The sequence below is a fragment of the Rhopalosiphum padi genome, chromosome 2 (genome assembly GCF_020882245.1).
Source record: "Rhopalosiphum padi isolate XX-2018 chromosome 2, ASM2088224v1, whole genome shotgun sequence".
In the NCBI taxonomy this organism is placed as follows: domain Eukaryota; kingdom Metazoa; phylum Arthropoda; class Insecta; order Hemiptera; family Aphididae; genus Rhopalosiphum; species Rhopalosiphum padi.
In genome coordinates, this window is record NC_083598.1 from 28080530 (window position 1) to 28105048 (window position 24519).

Here is a 24519-nt window from a genome sequence, read left to right on the forward strand (position 1 = left end):
ACCAATTTTTTTTACAGTCATTTCAAAAAAAAAACTTAAGAAAAATCGAAAATTTCAATTGTCTATAAATAGTTTAAAAAAGGTCAATATATTTTGAAAATTTAATCGTAAATAGATAACGTTAATATAAACATTTGGTAAAAATTTCAAGTATTTACAATGTTTTGTTTTTGAGTTACAGCAAGATGTAAAAAAGTCGATTTTGTCAAAAACTGATTATGCATAAAAATTTCCATTTTTCCATCACTTTTTTAGGGTTTTTCCTAACTCTTTTGAAAACTACTGGAAATATTTTACGTTTGACACCCCCCCCCCCCAAAGTACCAACTAAATGAATTTTCCTTTTCAAACAGGGGCTGAAGTCAAAAATCAAAGCATTATTTCTACTCCAAATCGCGATGACAGACACAAAAAAAAACACATACATCATTGTAAAATCAATACATATAAAAATAAATATTTAGATCTTATATTGATAGAAAAAAATTTGTCATTTTTACACAAAATCAATAATTGATAAGATCGTTTATGCATTTTTAGTTTCCATAGGAGAAAAAAATAACTGTTGGGACTTGGCATTTTCAATAAATATTCATAAAAGCATTTAATATCTATGTACCTACCTATATTGTATTTTTCAAAATATTTTTATTTTTTTTTACTATTTATGAATATTTGAAATGTTTTACTTTTTATTTTGTTTAATCTAGAAATGACCTAGGAATAGTCAAATTTATTACCATTTTTTATCTAAATTAAGTGTTGGAATTGCGCTTAGGTTAAAAAAAAATTAGGTAATGGTCTAATTGCACTCGGATAAAAATAGGTATAATGAATAATTCAATAATGAATAATAATCGAACTGCAATCGGGTTTAAAACAGATGTTCAAAAAATAATGTTAATTTAAACTTTGTACGACACTAGTTTCCCTTTTGTTTAAAATACAATCATTAGTATACTAATTATTGTTTTTTATAATTTTTAATTTTATATAATTTAATGTATATTACAATAAGTATATATTATTTAATGAAATTATTTAATGTATAAATTATAAGAAAGAGTTTTATAACATAATAATATTATATTATATAAAACTGCACTGCTTTTTGAACCCAAATGAAATTGAAATAAAATGAATGCAATTCGACCTTACCTGATGGGCCAGAACTGGTTCTTGGTTCTTCAGTTCCATTGATATTTTGACAATCGAAGGAACCGATAATTGTCGGTTCTAACATGATTATTTATCGGTATAGGTTCTTTTTACTTAAAAAAAGCCAATTATGAATCTAAATACTAACATAGTAACATATTCCATTATTGACTAAGGAATTGTGATTTTCCTAGATTTCAAAAATTATCATTTAAGTATCTTTGTACTTCACTAGAAATTTTTTTTCTCAAAGGCTTTTTTCAACACCTGGGTTGATTGGTTATAAGAAGAGAAACAAACCGAAACGAAGATTGTTGATTTTCTTCAACAAAAATCTGAATGAATTATCAATATTACATTAATAATTTATTATTTAATATAAAATATAAATAAAAATATTAAAAATTATTTATTTATAACTATTACTTATATTTTAGAATAAAATTCTATATAAATGCATTATTCTTATTTAGAAAAAGAATCGGTGTCGGAACCAGTATTGATAATCGACGCTAAAATTAATGAAACCAGACAAGAACTGAAATCAATCATTTTTTTATAACAGACCTATCACTAGAATGATTATAATAAAACTTTTAACTGTTAAGTAAAATATATGCACGATTTTTTTTTTTATTCAAACTGAATAAGGACCCTCTCATTTCTTATATAATTTATATTTATATAAAAATAGATTTAAAGATATTGGTTGGATATTAGTGTAATGACTAATGAGCTTCATAAATTATTATTACATGCAGAATAATAACACCTGAATATTGTTCAAATAGGCAACTTATTATACAATTTGAGGCATCCAATTGAGTTTGAAATTTATTCATAAATTGAAATTACTTATAAATAAAACGATTAATTGATATAATAAAATTGGTAAAATTAAAAAATACACATCAATACATTATAATATAATATTAAATTAAATAAATCATAAATTTAATATTTACAGAAATCTAAGGGTTACATGAATAGGTAATGATGATAAATAAAATAAGTAGGTAATAATTACATTTTAAAATAGAAAATTTATAAATATATCATAAGAAGTAAAAAAATCAAAACCATTAATGGAAATATTAATAATACCGTAACTTTCCCTGATACACCGGTACTACTCAGGTGTTCATTATTTTTAGTTATTAAATAGTGCATTACTCTATCGTTCATGTTTACGTTGTTTCTGCTTTTCAACAATCCGGATTTCTGTTTTTGCTAAAAAAAAAAAAATATTTAATTTGATAAATGTATTTTGTAATATTTGCTTAATTTTATTAATCTAACAAATTTTAAATTCATGCAATTGTACTAATTGTAGCTTGAATTGCAGTCAGTATAACTAGTAAAAGGTAAGAAAAACACTTCGCCAAATTTTTTTTTATTAAATTGAAATAATATGTTGCATCATACCTTATGGCTGATGTTTTATAATTATTATTCATTAATAAATAGTTATAGATTAGTAATATTTCAAAAAATATTACTACGGCGGCAATTAATACGTACCTTAGTAACTAAAAGTATACGGCTTGTAAAGTTATATGTTATAACTTATAAACATATAATACGAGTACACCCTTAAGAATTTATTTAGATAAATTTAAATAAAATATAATATATTTTGAAATAATTTTTAAAATTGTTTTCCTTGAATTAAATCCTAAATATTATTTGATAGTTTAAAGTTTAAATTATACCTTTTTCGTAAGTATTTGATCTTCATCTTCAGAAAGTGAACATTTTTCATATTTTATATTATTGATCTGAAATTAAATCATTTATATACATTAATAAACATTATACAATATAGGTATATCTATGCTCTATATTCTACCATATAAATTTAAAACTAGCTAGTAGACATAGAATTTTAATTATAATAACACTAATACTATATAACAGTAAAACAATGCGAATTTTCTCAAACACGATAAATAAAGCTGTTACTCCTACACTCCTCCCCAACAAATGACTCAATATTTAATAAAAAATATCTAATAATCATAATTCGTAAATTGTTTGTTGACATTGAACACACGCTTTTATTAGAGGCTATAATTACATTTTTTTCTACTAATATTATACAAAAGATCTAAAAACTATTTACTGATTATTTTATTTACAACGTTTACAGTTTTAATTAGTGTGAAATACGTATATACAAATTTATGATAAGATATTTGTTTAAATCATAACAGCTAATATAAGCAATAACTATAATAATATTATCGGTTTAATATGTTAAATACTTAAGAGGTTAGAGGACGCTATATCCACTCGTGTAAATGTGTTAGTGTGTAATAGTGTGTTACTATTGTAAGTTACTTCATTTTACAAAATAACATGTAGAAATGTACAACGGAAAATTTATTCTGTAGAACCAATTTTGTGTTTTTTGATTTAATATTAAACTGATTTGAATTATTATAAATCTTAAAGATCTTTTGTCAATTTATTATATGTGTTTATACTTAAGTTGGGTTTTTTACGATAATTTTGCTTTTAACTGAGTACCTATATGAACATTTTTAAATTGTAATTTTTTGTATAGGTACATATAATTATTGATAATTTAAATAATGTAAAACCCTAACGCGTTTCTTTAAATATATATAATTTTGTACATTTAAGTTTGATGATATATTAATTTACGTAATTTAATTAAGTTAATAACAGTATAACACAAAGTTTGTTCTTCTGAACGCAAATTGTCTATGCTGTAGGTACGTTTGTAAGACGGATACAACTCATAATATATGGTATATCGTAATTTAAAATTTAAAGTTTAACAATTTATTATTTGTTTAAAAAAAATTCAAATCATATAATATATTTTAAATAGTAAAATAATTAGTTTAAATAGGTAATAAATCATTAAAATATAAAGTTATCGATTTAAAAGTAGATTTTTTTAAAAGAATAAAAAAATTTTCTTTGCGATGTATATAGCTATTATTATATTTATTTATGACTTACCATAATTTATTTTTCTGTTTTATTAGTTGATTTTTGTTATCATATATTTAAACACATTAATTAAAAGACATATATATTATATTTGTAGTCATATTATCATTCTGTATTGACTTATTTATCATAAAAAAATATTTTAGAAAACAATTGATCATTCCACCAACCTTTCTGTTCAATAGAATAATATGTACTAATGGCAAGATACAATGGTCAATAATATTTACCTACCTAACTATAAGTATATAATATATGTCTAAAATCTATAAATAATATTAGTGTTGAATACTTTACTGGTTTTCGACCTTTGAACAATTAAGTGTATATTGTATTACATAAATAATGAGATCATATAACTTTGTACATTTCTTATCTTTAAATAATATTTATAAATATTAAATGAGAAATAAATTTAAGTTTACTCGAATACTTGTCAGATTATCTTAATAACTTTGGTTTGGCAATTTTGATTTATAACATTGGTTTTAAAATATAAAAAATATAATATACTAATATAAATCTACAAATAAATGATTACTGTGATGTTTTTTGTATATACATAATATTATTGTATAATAATAATAATTTTAATTTTAAATACCATAGGTATATACTTTAGTTTCAGTTTTACACACAGTCATCAAATATTATAAATCTACTGTTGTTGGTGTACTTACATAATATTTACTGGATATTAAGATTGATTATCATTAGTCCACATGTTGTCTGTATCCTTTTGTTTTTAAAAATAATACATAGAAATGTTTTTTTATTAATAAGCTATGGTTAGTACCTACTTAATAAACACTCATACAAATAACACTATTTGAGATTACTTACACAGTTACACTAACAATATATTGTGTATAATACTGTAGTTATAGATTCTTATATAGTTATATAGTTATAATCATATAGAGTTTGTTGAAACTATAACAATACAGAGGTTTTATTTAATGTTAGTATCTTTGAAGTCGTGTTAAAGATAACATTGATTATCACACGCAAACGTCAGAAATGTGTTTTTAATTCTATTAAATCTATTAATCTATTATTTATAGGCATTATATGTCCTTTCTTAGTTGCAAGTTTGTGCTGCTTTGTCTATTTGTTTATATTTTAACTTTTAAACAACCTTGTCATTCCGTTGCGTTTAGTAAACTTTTTGTATAGTTGCCTAATCACTTTTGTATAACATTATTAATACACTAATTAATACTTGTAGATAGGTATAAGGTGGCGTGATGTCCATTATATTATTATGGACATTTTATAGTTGTATACTTGTATAATTGAAACTAATTATTATAAATAATATAGATTGTAATAAAATCTTAATCCATACTAATTAATAAACAAAAAATAATGATAAATATAAATTATGATTAATTTAACACGCTAACCAGACAAAAGTATATATTCTATATATTGGCTATTATCGTTGTTAAATGCATTTATAAATATAGGTATTCTATACTATGTAATCAATAAATCGACGAAAGTTTCTTCTAAAAATGTTCAAACTTGAACTTTTGAATATTAAAAATAATAAATATACCTATTAAATATATATAATATATAAAAATACAATCATTTTTAATTATTTTTGTACTTAAACCTTATTAATATAGTTCTTGATAGATATTGTGGAGGGGAGGGATCTCAAGGCTTAACCCCTCCACTGAATGAAATTGCGTGTACATTTGTAGACCATATAAACAGTAACCGTGGAATAAAGGCCACTTTAATTTGGATAATGCTAGTCCCCCCCAAAAAATTATCTACATATTATTATTTATGTTCTACCGGTAATTTTTTTGCAGAAATTATAGGGAATTTTATTGGGAATCAATTCGGATACAGCTGTAAAATTTATCAGTTAGACTATATAGTTATTATTGATGTCACTAAAATAGATATTTGATATAAATATTTATATTCGATAGTTATTACTAAGGTTATAATGTCGAAAATTGTAGGAACTAACAAGGCAAATTACCTACCAATTGACAACAAAGAGAATTGTAAAAATATATGAAAAAATAATAAATATCCAAATAATCATTCGAAATAAAAAAAAATAACGTGTTTTCTTTAAAATTTGTATTGTGAGTCGTAACTCCTAGTTGTATAGTATATTATGCTTACATAATATAGTATGTATAATAGTTAGATGTTGATTAACGATATTCTATGAAATAACTCATTTATAAATTAATGAAACAGCTAGTAGGTAACCTATAGTTAAGTATAAAATGTATACTTTAATCAGTTATTTTATATAATAATATAATTCATTACGTTAAAGTGTTAATTCAATTGTACATAATATATTGTTACTTTACTGTTCGTCAGTACAACTTTAATATTATAGATAAGACTGACATCGTAGTCATCGCTCGTCATAAATTATTATATTATACTATATTAGGTAATTCTAGTATTTGTGAATTATATATAATACACCTACTTTAATGGGAATCAAAATTAAATTGTATGACGTTATAATTAAATAAATAGCCTCTATATGATTAGAGTTTAAAGATAGCCTTTATTTTTTTAAAGTATAATAATTTACATTTTTTTATATCTATAGATATTTACACGAAATGCTGTTCGTTGGTAAGCTCGTGACTTAAAAACGGATAGACCGATCGAGCTCATTTTTTTTAAATGTTTATAATAATCCAAAGAAGGTTTTTAAGGAAAGAAAAATTTAAAAATTTGTACAGAAAATTTAAAAAGTTAGAAAAAGCTGACTTATTTTTTTGATGAAATTTTGCATGTCCATCTTTTTTTAATAGTTTTAAGTTATAAATAAATAATAATAACTTCTTAAAGTAGTAATAATTAATATCTTATGATGAGTATTGAATATCAAGATCGTAACTCGTAAGATGTTACGATTAAAGTCTTAAAGAAACAGTTTATAATTTAATTTTTAATTAAAATTCAAAAAACTGGAACTTAATCAAAATGTGTTCTGTTCTGCAGTATTATTAAAAAAAATAGATGTAACAATTTATTTTATTTATGATCAGTAAAACATAAATAAACAAAAAAAAAATGATAATATTTAATATTTACTAATAATAAAAATAGTAAATAAAGAGTAAGGACGAATCACAAACGTATATACGTACATTAGGTTATTTTAACCACAAACCTTTAAATAAACTACATAATATACGTGACTTGGGTATCACAAATTACACAAAGAACTATTGTTTTAATTTATTCACCTTGTTAAATTATTTATCAGACATTAATTGTTGTGGTTTTAGATTGTTTTGATTCTGACATCAACGGTTATTCGTATGTTGTATACTTAATGATTAAAATTATAAATTTTAAACAATGTAATAATGTTTATTCCAAATATTAGTGCTATATATTGACATATTGTATTATTATAATATAGTTATGGAACTACAAGAAAGACAATGGTTATTATAAAAATGAATTTAAAAATTAAAAATTATAAACATCAACGTAACACAAAATTATTTGTTGAAAACTAAGTTTTTGTGAGATTACACAATTACAATTTTACAATACTACAATGCTACAATTTTTTAATACGTTTATAAAAACAGTTATTAAATATTAATACTTTGAGTTTTGAGAACGGATTGAATGGTAATTTCCCATAGTGATTTTTTTCTCGCGTATTTATAACACATCATATTTATTTATTTATTTTTGGGGGTGTTTCATAAAAAGAAATTACTCATACCTAAAATTTCAATATAAATTAGACTACTTCATAATAGTAAGGATTTATAAAAATATCTCATACATTGAGAGATTGTGTCTCTTCTAGTGTTTGACAGAATAATTGTAATTAGGAAAAAAACATTAATTGAAAATAATATACTATGACTTATATTTTATTTTGAGGAAATGCAGTTGGATCAGTTTATCCCAAAAAATCCCATCGATCAGTCCAGTAGGCCTTTAAAAATAAACCGATGAAAATGCACTCTTCGTCCTACTCCAAGTATACCATTGAACTATATCTAGAAAAGTACAAATATTATTATAAAATTATTATTACCCTTCACTAATAGAAACATCCATATGAGTTAATTTAAGAAACACTTAACTTTCGTTTATACTAAAAATATTAGTTTAATTAAAACATAAACCTATATGAACTACTCTCATAATGATATTTATTGTTAAATAATATTTAACATCCGTAAAATGTATTCATTTATAAAAATATTCTAAATCATTTTTAATTAGTTTTCAATGTTTTCATATAATTTTTTTATCAAACTATTGGTTGTTTATTTTTTCAAAGATTCAAAATCCACTTTATAATTTAATTTGAAATCAAAATAAGTAATTATACAAGACAATGAGTTTAATTTAATATTTTAATAACTCTTTATTTTATTTATGATTTCTAAAGGTTTTTATCCTTGTATCACATAACATGTTTTTCTTTGGAATATATTTTCTTAAATATACATTTTTTTAATCATTAAAATCTTATATCAAATATTAAAATATTTGAATGCAATAAAACTACAAACTTAAATCATAAAATTGTTTTAACTACATATATGTATAATACTATAGTACTAATTTATCCGATTATTCATGTTGCCTTTTATAATAAAACATAGTTTTTAAAATCAATATTGTTTACGTTTAAATAAAAACTATACATAAACATAACTTTATACCAAAATAAAGCATTTATATTAAACCAGGAATTATTTAAGCTACATCATAAAAATTATATCTAGATAATAAAGATACCTACGTATCGTATGCGAAAGGCGTAGTTTATACAAGCTGGTATCAGCTGTCGTGTGTGTTTTCAGTTACGTTTTGCGTGTAGTCACAGAATGACGTTTGATGATGAGTGATGATGAATATTTAGTCTGATGTTTTTAATGTTTTGATAAAAGTGATTTAAAATGAAATATAAACATATTTAAAAACTTAATTTTAAATTTATTAAATTACATTTAATAAATACTGTTGTGTTAAATGTTTAAAAAAAATATGAACAGTTCTATGGATACTACCACCACCACCACTACTACTACTACTGCTACAACTCTGAAGTCAAAAAGATTTCCAACCATGTTTAAGAAAATAATGCTTTCAAGTTAGTTGAATAATTTCAAAAAGTACTAACTATTTTTGATATTTATATAAAATAAAAAAAAATTGTTTATAATATATAATATATATATACAAAAATATATTAATTGTAGATACTTTTGCTTTATATTTAATGTGTTCATAAAGACTAAATCGAAATGTCATAAGTAATCGTTATTCGTTTGTTAAATTGAAAATATTATTGTGTACTTAGTTGCTCTGCACAAAATATAAGGTAATTATTTATATTATGTTTTTTAAACTGGTTGAACAAGTTGAGTAAATGATTAACAATATTATTGAACTATTTATGACACTATACAATTTTAAAGACTATAGGAAAAAACACAATTTAATTTTGACAAACTATGATATCTATAGATACAATTAAATTATCATTATACCCCTTCTTTAATTAGTAGATAAATAATAATTAATAATTGGATTTAATAATCTAATAAAACTTATAAATGCTAGTAATTTTTTTTAATTAATAACCATTTATTTCAAAAAGTTTTTACAATAAAGTGTGCCTACACATAGGTTCAGTAATAAAATGTAGTCTTAAAACTGTAACTACGATTTTAATAAGATAGGCAGGTAATTAAAAAAAAGAGTACAATTATAAATAATTTATGAGAATAACATCAAACTAATATATAAGTAAGATACCTTATAATTTATATGCATAGCAAACACGCGCCCATAGCATCTTTAAATTTTGTATAATATCTAACTTTTCAATATATAAAATTAGAAAAATAAACAAATGTATGGGCGATTGCAGCATTAATAACATAACTATATAGTTAAAATATATAAGTACATTAAATAATGTATATAATATATGTATTTGCTTATATTTTAAATATTTTTTTATAGGTTTAAAATGTTCGTACTTAACTAATTATGAAAAAAGTTTAGATAGTTGGCTAATACATTGATTTTTTGATACAATATCAACAAACTAGAATGTTATCCATGGTAACGGGTTATTTGTGTAGAAATTGGATACAAATTTATTCTTTAAAATTAAAATATACATACCGTATTTAGGTAGAACTTAAAAATTGTACACAACTGAAAAAAAAATCCTCTTTTCCGCAATATTATGAAATTTATTATGTCCTAAATTTATGAAATTTATTTTCTATAGAAAACAAAAAATGCATTATGAAAAATTAACCAATCATTATGAAATATGTACTGTACAACGTTAATAATAGGTTTTATAATAAAGCACAAAATAAAAAAACAAATTCAAGTTATCAAATTATGAATGAAGATATAACGTGGTTGTAGTTTGTTGTAAAATAAACCCATACTAATAAGAAACTTCTTACTTGTATTATTGACTTTACTAATTTAAATTTTGTTAAATCTACACAAATTCTATATTTATAGGTTAGAATCTAACTGTTAGATGTTAAATTGTTGAAATATAAATGTAACAAATAATGATATTTTATGAAATAAAAAATGGTGCACATTTGTATAGGATTAAAAACCATTTCAAAAGATGCAACTTCGGCTGTCAAATCGTCTGTTCAAAAGAAGACATCGGCTAAAAAAAAGTCGAAAGCGGCAATAGAAGCTGAACAGGAAGTTGTGGGTATGTCAAGGCGGCCAGACACAGCCACATTGGGCAAACCACTGTTGGACAAGCAGGCGGAGAACAGAACGGAAGTACGGCCATCAACTACAAAACGTCCGGTTTGTCAACAATTTAATAACAGAACATACCGGGTGAAAACCAAGGACCGAAAAAGCGTGCTAAGCTTGCCAGAAGTAACTAAACAAACATCAAAAAATCGTAAAAGTCATTTACCAATTAAAGTGAAACCGATTGCTCCCACTCCGCCAATTCGGCAACGTATCCAAAAGATGTCTCCGTCAAACGAACAGGACAATATTAAAGAGAATATTAATAGCGAAAAAAAAGAAGAAAAACCGGAAGAATATATACCAGAAAAATGGGTTCCAACCGCTGTTGGATCGGCGAGGAAGAAAAGGCTTGTTTTGTGCTATTTGTGCGGTAAAGAATTCGGTACTGCTTCGTTGCCATTTCATGAACCACAATGTCTCAAGGTACGCTATAATAATTATTAACTAAGACAACGCCTAGGGATTATAGGTAAAAAGTTTACATATACTCGTATATTAGCGTTTTATTAAAAATAGATAAAATAATTTGTATTAAACACTACTAGCACTATAGTTGTCGTCTTTAAATGCTTAACTATTTTTTTTTTTAATTAATGTACTTAAATTCAAATGCTAATCAATTTAAATATTATACTGATAGATATAGAGAAAAGAAAATATAGTTAAAACATTATTGTATGGTACTGAAAAATTTAAAAACAAAAAGGTTGACAGAAAAAAATAGTATGTTGCAAAAAAAAAACAAAACAAAAATAATATATTTGATCTATCACGTACTTTTATTTTTATTGGGTACACTATAATTATTTATTGTCCTTGAACTTGAAATAAATATCATGTCCCTTATTATTATGTTTTGTTTGATATTTTTTTTTCATTTTTATTTCGCATACCAAAATAATTTTTAACAAACATTGATAAATTATACTTCGTGACGATAGTTATATAGAGACAACCCCAATATGATAAATAATAATGGGTATATTCCGTCGTTAGATATATATACAAGATATAGTATTATAATAACTACATTGTTTCTATTCTGATATGTATATTGACATATTGTATATATACTATTATTATTATAACAAACAATATTAAACTCATTTTTTTAAATAATGAATATGTAGTATTCTTTATGATTTCCATAAAAAAATTAATAATTATATTTGATCATTATAAAATTTTAATACGAACTTTATTTGAAATTAGGTTGATTTAAATATTAATGCATGTTTTTTATGACGCATTAAATAAAAGAAAAAAAAGTTGGTAGAAATATAACTGAAAACTATACCGGATACCTCGAATGTAGGTATGTCCAGCTGAATATAGGTTAAACGTGGGAAGTGAACCTACAATATTTAATAAAAAAACATTAATTTGTTCTGTTTTTCTTCGTTTTAAACATATATATATATATATATATATATAAGAAAGTTGAATCCTTTCTTGATTACAAGTTTATTTCTTCAACCTCAACTGTATTTCTATTTTTAGTATAGTTTATATTGAACTCTGTTTATACAGTTAAAAAAAAACACAATGCATCCAATGTGAGAGCAAAAATAATAATGGGTGTGCACCTAAATAGGTAGTTGCTTGTTCAGGAAGTCCGTAATATGTCTATAGACTATAATATGGTTTTTGAAACGCTGCTCCCATTGTTTAAAAGAGGATGTTATACATAACGAGTAATTTTTGCAATAACCTACCGGTATCAATAAAACTAATACCGAACTCAATTAATTGGGCTTAATAACACTTACTTACGTAATTCAAAATAAATATAAAAACTAAAAAGTTTTTCAAACAGTTACTTAATTCTTTTTAAATTATTTAATAATTATATAAATGTTGTATATAACAATTTATTATTTAAAAAATTAAATAAGTATAATATATAGATTATTAGATTAATAAAATAAGTTATAGTTAATGAGAACAAAATTTGATTAAGCTTATAAATAATTGTTTATTTAAATAAATTATATATATTGTCAAGTGATGATATTTTATAATAACAATGATTAATTTTTTAATTTATTATGATAATTGTATTGATTGAAAACGATAGGTATGTAATGTATAGATTTCAGAATTCTTTTCAATAACAGTATAGAAAATCAACTTTTTTCATTATTATAACAGTATTATACTGATGACTGAAATCTATGATACGCTTACAAGAATACGATATATGACTTTTTAACTAGTTTGCAAGATAATATTTATTTATAATTACATTCTCAATATCTATATACAAAGAATAAATCTTATTATATACGTTATATTTTTATTGTAAATCAATAAGGTATGATAAATTGCTTAAATTGTATTAACTATTATTTATTTAGCTTCCAAACTAAAAAATTAAAAATAAATAAAATACAATCAAATATTTAGTACCTACTGCTTTGATTAAAATTTAATTAATTTATAGTAATCCCTAAATAATTATTTATAAAAATAAGATAAAATCTTGCATTTTATTTATAATTTAAAAAAAAATAATTTAATCAACTAAATTTTGATTGATATAAATACAGATCATATATGCTTTTTACTATATATTGTTCATTGGAAAGTCTGTCGAGGACATATTTATAGGAATAGGAATAAATATGTACACATATTTCTGTGAGGGCCGAGCGGATGAGTGTTAGCATAATAAAACCAGAGTGGTTTTTAAATGAAAATCAGTCACTATAGAATATAGACCTTGAAAATTGGAAATCTTAAAATAGTCAAAACAAATAACGACTACGACAATACCTATTTACAATGTAACTATACACTTATTTTAAATTAATTATCATAAACTTCGGAAAGTTATATTACCATAACTCTCAATGACCCCTTCACCTATTAATAAACTACCCTGTACCCATCACTATACCCTTATATATAATATATACCTTATTTAACGTCAATATAATGTAATTTAATTAATAAAAATGTTTTCATAATATTTTATAAAGTTGATGAAATTTTAGTTCAGTTATGACTTATGTTACATTAACAATGTGTTGGAGATTTAAAATGATAAATCGTATCATATAAAAAATTATTTTAAGTAGAATTTTATTGAAATCACGTTTATTGACATTTGATAACCTTTTTATTAGTAATTCCCTAAATAATTAGAGTTTAGATAAATATTGAACAAAATTGAAAATTATGTTTTAAAATAATCATCTAAAAACTATAGAACTTATATTGTGACATCTGCGCGTGGAAATCCAATCTTTAATGATGCTACTCTCTGCCACTTTTGGAATTTTGAACTTTTCTACCCTAAAACGTATTGAGAGTAAGTCAGAAAAAATAATAATAAAAATATAAATGTAATAAATATATAAATACCTATACAAATTAAATATCTAAATTATGTTGTGTTATTTTCACACGCTACACGCATTATTATTTTAGGGTATTTTATGTACCTTATGTGGCTATTTTTTAAACGTTTAATACCTTCTATTGATTTAAAATTGACATTGAAACTATAAAACATAATACATAGCAATATGAAGTAGAAACTGCTACAATTACTGTAAAAATAAAGGTTCTTAAATTTGATAATGTCTATGTGAATTTTTTTTAACAGAAATGGACCCTAGAAAATTCTCGATTACCTGAACATTTACAAAGAACTATGCCAAAGAAACCGGAAAATCAAACTATTTCTGTTGATGATTGGAATCAGTTAGCATGGGAAGCCACTCAGGTATAATATATTATGGAAAAATTAAATTTCCAGCCAAATCATATATATTAACTTAAAAGTCAATACATGAGTTGAAGTTCGATGAACTGAAAACCAACTGTGCAACGAATGTGAGTGGGTAGAAGTTATGACTCATATGATGCAGTTAATTCGTTTATGGTATAATCAACTATTATAACTGGTTATACGCTTTATTTGTACGCCCAAACATTGGTGTACATACGAAGGTGTATATTGGTATTCCCTCTTAAATATATATAGTCAAATAATGACAATTTTTAATTCAAACGGTAAGAAAATGATGAGGCTTTTCTCAAAGATAAATTGCAGATGACATTTCATTTTATCTTAGGCGTGTTGTATAAAATTACTAGCTAATTATAAAAATGTACTATTATTGCATGTTATAATTACAGTCAAATTTGGTGCCATGCGATTTTTGTCAAAGGAAGTTCCTAGCAAACAGACTCGAAGCCCACGCAAGAGTTTGTATTGAATCCAAAAAAAAAACAGTGCCGGTAAGTGGTTAATTGTTTGATTAAATTTATTTAAAATGTTACTGGGTAATGGGTAAACTATTAATTTGACAACTACTATATGTCTATATATATTTATAATCTGTTGATTGATAAGTGATAAGAACTTTTAATTTACATGTTACGAATGTTACGATAAATATAAACAATATTTATTTTAGATATTCAGTTAATGTATTTTGTTTTTTGGATACCAATATACCATGCAAATAAGCTGTATTCAATTATAGGTATTGGAAAGTTGTATAATATTCTGTAGCCGTATTTTGTATTTTGAGCTTAACCGTATGTATTAATATAAATAAATAAAAAAACAAATGTTTGGGCATCGAAAAATGACGATTTATATCTGCTAGAATTAGAAACTGCTTATTCAATTGTGTTATAAAAATTTGTTATTTTTCGTCTGATATTAATTATACAATAAATTATCATATTAAAATACTTGAGACCAAAAAGTATATTGCATATTATTTTCCTCAATCTCTGTCTAGGTCAATCACGTCATTTTATAAAATGTATGCAGATTTAATGCACATATAATATATGGCGTATATTTTATATAGGACATAGGTAGGTACATACATATAAATATTATACTTATTGTAAGTAATAAATAAAATATGTTAAATTATTAATAATAATTCAGCAACTGATTTTATACGAAGTTTATATAATGTAAAAAATGATAAAATAATAAATATATAATAATATATTATATACCCAAGGTGTTTCTTTTAAAGGTAAACACTAATTTTCTCGAAAATATTAACGTTCTTGCATGTAAATATTATTTTTACATAACTTGAACAGACTGTGAATTAAGGATAGGAATATCTAGCAAAATGTTGGTCCACTACTATGATCATCTAAACATAACTAATAAGTTCTTGAATGGCAGTAAAATAGTCATAGGAAAAAAATTTGGGTAAATAGTTATTTATTTTTTAATAGTAGTTTTTTTTTTATTATTTATTTAAAAAAAAAATCACTGATACCAATATTTACGTCATACGAAATGATTATTATCATTTTTAATCGAAATATACCGACAAAAATGACAACTATTTAATAACATAGGTATATCGTATATCTATAACTCAAAATTCAAAATCTTTATCTTTATTAACCTACATCGGATATATTATATATATATATATATATACTGTCTAAGTACAACTCAACAAACCAAATAATTAAAATATAATCAATAGGTATTAATGTATTATAGTATTTGATTAGAAAAGTCGGCAGTGTTCAAAGTCCAAAAAAATAGTTGTGACATGTAAAAGGTAGGTATTATGATATTGCCGATATTGGTACTTACAAGATTATTTGTTAATTACGTCAGGTAAATCATTTAATTAGTATATGTATATATATATATATATATATATACTAATTAGAATGTTACCAGACTTTTATAACGTGCTTTCTATGATTCAGAATTTTTTACCTCGGACTTTATTTTGATATAGTCTATCTAAATTCTACTACTTCTAAGTTATAAAAAATAACTACTCGCTTAAAATTATTTTATTATACATTGCGATTCTCAGGAAAATATTTGGTAAAATATGAAAAATCAAAAATGCTTTTATACGTACCTTACGCGTGTACATAAGTTGTATAGGTTATACCTACGTATTTATATTATTTGTATACTACACTATAGTTACGTATATATTTTCATAAAAAGTACGATGTGCATTAATTTCGAAGTAAAATATTTCCAGCAATGAATTCTAACTTAGGTATCAAAACATTGGTGTTATGTAAACATGTACATGATATTCATGTACAAGAAAAGAAATATAAGCCCAGCAGATTTTTGAATTATTTCCTCTGTTCAGAATCTAATTTAAAAATTCATAACAAATGTCAAATAGGTGGCTAGGTCGGTAATAACAAATTACGTAATTAGCAAGTAGCAATATATTTTAAAATACCATCTTTGAAAATAATACGTAAAACGTACGATTTTATGATTAACTGAGTAGTGAACATTTAAATTTACATCCGCGAAACATTTTGAACTAGATAGTCAATTATACAAAATACAAAAAATATATACTGCAAACAGTAAAACATGGCCATACTAAAAATTCAAATATTAAATTTTAAATTATGAAAAATGACCAACAGTTTTCATAATTGTATCGTTCACAATTATATTATTTGGCATGCTAATATTAAATGTGTATTTTCTTAGTAAGAGTGTCAAACTCAAGTATACAAAGAATAATATATTATAACTAATAAATTATATACAAATAATGTATTTCCGTTATCATTAATCATACAAAACGTATACCATCTATAAACATTTGAGGCATCTTCGTGACGTCGTAGCTAGGTATAGGTATCTATAGTAGACACATATTTATAAACACGTTATATGAGTATAATACTATATAATACATCGAATTCATATATCGATTGAACGCCATTATGTAAACGACGAGGGTATCAAAAGAAGAACAAATACGAACATATTAGTATAGGTACGCGTAATAACTATAATACCTATTATATATTAAGTGCGCTAAAATCCTCAACGCTGCGAGGTGTGTGTGGTACAACGACCGTATTACCAGGTGAAAAGTAATTCTTTTATCATATTCATGAATTATTCATTAACTGTAACATAATTGTAAAAAAAATATTCTAAAAATATGTATTTTTCAACGTTAAAGTTTTTAAGTTGTAAAGAATATGAATTTAAAAAAAAAAATAGTGAAAAATTATAGTTTATTATAAACAAATTATGTTTTTCTTTTATTATTTACAATTATGTAAAAAACATATTTTCAAAAATATTTATAGTTTTTTAAATAATGAGTAGTTCATGACGATAAAAATCGAGTTAATAATATTACCCTGTATAATAAATAATAATAAATATTATATTGTGCGAGGTGCACCGTTTCGTGGTTTCGTCAAGTCACGTTATTTGTTTATACGCGTAATACTAATAATACAATATTCCGTTTTTGTCAGGCGCCAAAGTTACCCGTTAAAGCGGCCGTAATCATGGACAGACCAAAAAAGAAACCGGCGCCGTGTTACGTGTGCGGTCGCCTGTTCGGGACCGCGTCCATAGGGATCCACGAACCACAGTGTCTGATCAAGTGGACCCGAGAAAACGATAGCTTAGCACCGCATCTCCGACGACCTGTGCCCACTAAACCGGAGGTGATCATCGATGAAGGTAATGTGATATCACTATTGTGTTTGGCATGTATAATGTACCATAATACCTATGTAATAATTGCAATTGTGTGTGTGTCAACGATATTATATTCAGTAGTTCAGTACCTACCCATATAATTCTATAACTTTATCTATAAGCCTGTGTAGTAGTACATATTATTATATACATAGGCGCAACTAAGGGGGTCTTCGGGGGGTTTAACCCACCCAGTTTTATATGTTATCAATACTAGTGATGTAGGGGCAAAGCCCCCACGGGTTGCTGATATCAATTTAGCCTGCCCAGAAATATATATATAGTTGCGCCTATGATTATATACGTATACCATCTATAATATTATAATCCAATCATATAACTTTTATGACTTTTAAAAAATTACTGTTAAATGTAAATATTATTTTAGTAAAGTAATTAAAATATAATGTTGTTTACAAAAAATATCTAATTTTTTTAACTACTTTTCTTTGAAAATGTCTCATCTCATTTAAATGTTAAGGGTGATTTTAATTTTATATTCTAGAGCAGAATCTCTCAAAACATGTTCAAAGTACATTATAAAGGAACATTATTTTCATACATATTTATTATTCATTAAATTTACTTATCTATATTATTCTCTTTATATAAAAACGCACCTCGTTATTAATTAATTTATTTAAAATACTATTATTGGACTTGATCATGAATCATTATTCAAGTTTAGTCAAGAGTAACAACTACAACATACCGTTATACCTCGGGTACCTACATAATATTTTCTGGGCAGGTTCCCACGCTAATCCAATTTTTTAAATTTAATAAGTACCTAACTATTATACACATACAAGTCTATGGGTAGGTAGGTAATGTTTAAAAATGTATGAAATCATTTTTTTTAATAAAAATTTGAAAGTAAATAAAAAAAAATTTTCTGTTTAAAATTAAAAAAAAATTAACCAAATTCAACCAATCTAAAGCTTTAGGTATTATCATTTATCGTGTAATGTGTATGTGTAGCCATTGTAGGTGTACCTATCGTCGTATAATATTATTTGTATTAAACAAATATAGCTCTTATTTAGTATATTTTAAACAATTTAAATCATGTAGAATATTTTTTTTTTTAGAAAAATATTTTCGACGAATTGACTTATCGTAGATAATCTTTATATGGATTCATTTTATAAATAATGTGTTTGCACACGCCCAAAATAAGAATGTAATAACTATTACTTACCTAATAGGTAACTAATAAAATTGTACCAAAGTATGAATAAACATCAGGCTTCGCAAGATACTATAAAAAACTCAATTTAAAAAATGGGTATTCATTTTGTTTCTAAGTCATCGAGTCTGACTCCAAATTAATATTGTTAACGGTACCAACCTATATTGTAATGGTTTTTTGCGTGTCATGTGAGCAGATGGCATGACGACTCTCCATTGAACATTTCAAACGAACGACGCGTTTAGTTAACGGTTTCAAATGTAATTTAGATAATTTAGGTAAACCATATATTTTATTAGTGCGTTACATAGTTATACTCAAATTATAAATAGTGTAATAATGATTAAATCATTTCCCTATAGTTTATAGTTTTGTTTCACGAACGGTTATAAATCAAAAGGAATTTCTAAGCCAAAAAATGCGTAGCTACACTAACCTAGGTATACTATCTATCAATTACGTTTCATGTATTAAGAGTAATACCGCGGTACATTGAAAATAAAGCTCAAAGATAAATGATAATTTATGATAATAATAAAGGTCTAAATCTTAGATCATATATATATATAGTATATGATCTAAGGTCTAAATCTACTCATGTTTTTTGCGTAGGTATTAATCAAGGTGGGCGTAAGCCGTAAGGTTAAAATCTCTACAAATAGGTTTGAGCACGGACTAAGATATACCTTAGTCGTGGATCTAAGCAATCCGTATAACGATAGAATGTTCAAGATAATGTTTCAGTACCTCTCTACCAAATAATTCAATGGATGTAATTTGGATAATTTGGTAAATGTCTATACAAATCATAATTAGCATGAAAATAAATTTGTGCATAAGAACGTACCTACCATATTATACTGATATTACTATTTACTAATCTTACCGCATTAGGTACCTACACCAATACAAAATGTGCGCAGCCAATACTGTAATCACGAATCATATTATTATATTGTTAACCAATATTGGAAAATAATAATTACATCGTTGCGGTACGTTTTACAGTGACGGGCAAGGTGGACCAGCGGGCTACCAGAGAAGAACACTGGAAATCGTACTTGTCGCAGCTTGTGCCGTGCGACCGGTGCAAACGGACATTCGACCCTGACCGGTTGGAAGTGCATCAAAGAAGTTGTAAAGGAGTGACGAATAAATGAAAACAATATTATTGACGGTTGTCGTAATTTTTGTCAAAACTCCGTTTTATTTAATGAACTACGGTGTACCTATTCTATATTATACTATAATACATATATAACTAAATCAGCGAATCAGCCTAGCCAGTAGGTAACCCTTGTAAAAATCAGAGACGATTAACTCACGATTACCATCTTCTCCACGTCGCTAACAGATGATAGATACATGGTACCTATCATAGTATCATTACAATGATCGATTTTTTCTTCGTATAAATTATAAATGACTTCTGATCACATATTTTCTATAATACTTTTATAATACCCACTCAATGATTTATTGATTAAGTGTAGTTAATCTCCTTATACTTATAGCCTATATAGGCTATAGGTACTTATCACGAAATAAAATTGTTAAATTATTAATTTAAATGTTGACAGGGACTTGCTCAGAAAATTTATGTGGGGGGAGGGGGTTGTAACATACTCGATGTTGGAAGCAATGAATGATAAAATACGACTTGGGAAATTTTGTGATAAAATAATTCGACAAGTCATTATAAAGATGCATTATTTCTTTTATAATTAAAAATAAAAATAATACGGTCAATGGGGGGGTTAACCCCTCCCTGTGAGCACACCCTTGACTGTTGACTATGTTTTAATACCTACTACATTAATATAAACGATAAATTAGTTAATACTAATTGATTTCACTTCAAATTGTATCCAGAACACCGACAAATAAGTTATGTATAAAATTCTGTAGATACGAGTGAAATGTTATATTGTCATATTTGTATACTGTGTATAGTATTAGCAGTACTTAAAATAATTTGTGATTTAAATGTGTGTACATAGTTAAGTGAATAATTTACGTAGGTACTTGAGCATTTTACCATAATTATTAGTAACCTCTAATTTTTGTTTTTTTAATTTAATATTTATTATAATAAACTAGCTGTTTACCTACACGTATGAGTCTTTTTAATAATAAAATTTCATAAGTTTTTAAATTAAGGATTATATAAGATTACTGTCAATTGACACCAATGGAAATTCAAAGTTTCAATGTTTTAAATAATACAAATCTGGATAAAATACTTTAAATATATCATTGACATTGTAGGTTAGGCATTTATTTATTTACAAAAAATTCCAAGCACGATATTTACGAGAATATATGAACTTTAAGACAGATAATAATTCATAAGGAAATGTATCTAGATTTCAATTAAGTGATTTTATAATATGTGGTTTCGTGATATGGGGTGACGAGACTGCAGGGCCAAAAGGAATGCGAGGGAACCTTTAAGTTTACTCGCAATAAGTCAGTGGACATTTTTTTATCATCATTTACAAATTTATAGATACTTAAACCAAAATTTTATTAATTAAAAAATAAATTAATATACTCCATCTTAATCCCTAAGGAAATGAATAGGTTTTAAATTATTTGAATAACGGTTGTAATTTAAAAGACATTACTGCAACTATTAAAAATTATCTTCATTTTTTTTCAAGTATTTATTTGAAGACTCATAGGCGTGCGTAGGGGGTTGCCGGGTATGCCATGGCATCCACTGCGGGTCTGTGGAGCCAGCTTGTTTGTTGTTTTTTACTTTTTAGTTAGGAGTTTATAAACGTTTTTATTTATAAAAAACTTTTGACAGAAGATTAGAACTATAATAAAGTATTACATAAATTAAATTCATATTAATATTATAGTAATAAAATGCAGTTAAAATTATATTTTTTACTTATATTGACTATTATTTAGAAGAACTTTGTAGTTATGAAATACATTCAAAAAATAAAAATTCTGATTTGTTTTTTTGAAGGAAGATAAAAATTGAGTTATTTTTAAATATATTGGCATCCCCTGCGAAAAGTCTGCGCACGCCTATGTTTGAAGTATTTTATAGCCTTATAAGACTATACATTTATTTAAAATAGACATAAACGCTATCAAGAGTACGTTATACCCGCATGTGTTGTGTCTTACTAATTATGTAGATTACATTAAATTTACGTTTAGCAGAACACATTTTGTGATGTTAGCTTTAATATTAGAGTAAATTTACCTATTATCAAATTTAAAGTGAATTACAGCTATTTAAAATATTACAACTTACTTTACAATGATAATATCAATAAAATCATGTCATTGTCTAGATAATATTCTTACCTTTGAATTTGATTATAGGTAAATTAATTCTAATATTACAAAATGTGTTCTGCCGAATGCCAATTTGCTATGATCTACATTATAGTAAGACAGACAACACATGCGGATATAACGTCCTTAAGTTATATATGAAAGAAACTGGTTAAAAAACAAGTTACATTATTGCCTTAGCAATAAATAATTCATTAAGTTATATCTTGATAATAGTCTATTTCAATTTCTTCGGAGAAAGGAGTTTTCAGAGACACGATATTTGGGATTTTGTATTGTTATTTACTTATTTAAGCATGTTACATCTAAGTTTATAATTAAAAAAAATGTATTGCAAGTATAAGAGTTTAACTGATTTACACCTACAATTTTTTTCTGCAAGTTCTAGACTACCAGTAACGCTGCTTAATATCAGTGGGTTTGAATCAATGGTAAGTTAGATATTTCAACCTCCAAGACAAATTAGTAGAACAATTACTACATAAAAATACGTGGTTCGAGTATATTATGTAATCCCAACCTACTTTATCTTCTTCTTTGCAGCGTTCCGTAAAACTATATAGTATAAGTAGGTATAGGTTTGAAATGGGGTTTCCAAGTTTTCTTGCAGAAAAATTTGTTAGCAATGAAGATTGAAAACACCATTACAGTGTATATAAACTTAATATAAGAATACTATGTACAGCAGGAACCTCGATTATCCGTCACCCCATTAACCACCAGACAAAACGCGCGTTGCAGTAAAATCTTATCCCCCACAATTAATGAAAATAATAAATGTTTGTTGCTCGTTTAACCGTACTTTCGATATCCATCAAAGCTCTGGTACCGAGACTGACGGTTAATAGAGGTTCTACTGTAGTTTCTTTACTGCAGTAATAAATAAATTTATTCATTAAATTTTCAAATTTGTAATAGAACAATTGGCAACTACCTAAAATGCCAAATCAAAAGCTACTCATTATATAGAATTTGATTTTGACATATCAAAATTTTCTATAAAATAATAGTTTTATCAACCACTCAAAAAAAATGGTTAACATTAAAATTCCACAAATCAGTTTGAATTACTATTGAAAAAAACAGCATTTGCAACCAACCATCATCACTAATCAATTATATGTATATTATAATTTTAGTATATCAATAAATTAGAACTGATTTTGTATTTTCAATTATTACATGAAAGTTTAGAACCAAGTAGTAAAAACTATCATTTAATTATATGAGGAACAAAAAACACCAATAATTTGGACATAGTGATGTTTTTAGATATTACAGTAAAATAATAATTTTTGAATATTTAAAACCGTATATATAAAAAAAATTACATTACATTTTGAGAAACATACTAACATTACCTTTTAGGAAAAATAAGATATATAAAAATATATCAAATTAACCAAAATGGTATAAATAATGATTATTTTCATTTCTAATTTTTGATAAATATTAGTAACTTTTTGAGTTAAATACTGATAACACTATACATGTATATAAATATAACGTATTATAAAATACTTATTGCTTATACCTCAACAAAACCAGTTGCGTAATCGTTATCGTAGGCTGAAAGCGTAAAAGT

The 24519-nt window shown here is 24.9% G+C and overlaps 1 protein-coding gene and 1 long non-coding RNA gene across 2 annotated transcripts; one reads left to right on the forward strand and one right to left on the reverse strand.

Annotated features, from left to right (window-relative positions):
* Nucleotides 1-1965: 1965 nt before the first annotated feature.
* LOC132920751 (uncharacterized) lies at nucleotides 1966-4342 on the reverse strand. Its single transcript, XR_009660776.1, has 3 exons — nucleotides 4150-4342; nucleotides 2871-2936; nucleotides 1966-2388 (listed from the first exon to the last, which is right to left on the reverse strand). It is a non-coding gene; the product is annotated as an uncharacterized LOC132920751 (long non-coding RNA).
* A 4626-nt stretch (nucleotides 4343-8968) lies between these two features.
* LOC132922257 (zinc finger protein 474-like) lies at nucleotides 8969-21729 on the forward strand. Its single transcript, XM_060985672.1, has 6 exons — nucleotides 8969-9268; nucleotides 10763-11352; nucleotides 14540-14659; nucleotides 15076-15177; nucleotides 18196-18406; nucleotides 20625-21729. Exons 1-6 carry the CDS (start codon nucleotides 9148-9150, stop codon nucleotides 20774-20776), a joined length of 1296 nt encoding a protein of 431 aa, XP_060841655.1. The 5' UTR covers nucleotides 8969-9147; the 3' UTR covers nucleotides 20777-21729.
* The last annotated feature ends 2790 nt before the right edge of the window (nucleotides 21730-24519 follow it).

Excerpts from the sequence above, each read along its gene's own strand:
- LOC132922257 (XM_060985672.1), top strand. The coding sequence starts at position 9,148 with ATGTTTAAAAAAAATATGAACAGTTCTATGGATACTACCACCACCACC. Across the intron at positions 11,353-14,539 it reads ATGAACCACAATGTCTCAAG|AAATGGACCCTAGAAAATTC; the intron begins GTACGCTATAAT and ends TTTTTTTAACAG. Across the intron at positions 18,407-20,624 it reads GGAGGTGATCATCGATGAAG|TGACGGGCAAGGTGGACCAG; the intron begins GTAATGTGATAT and ends TACGTTTTACAG.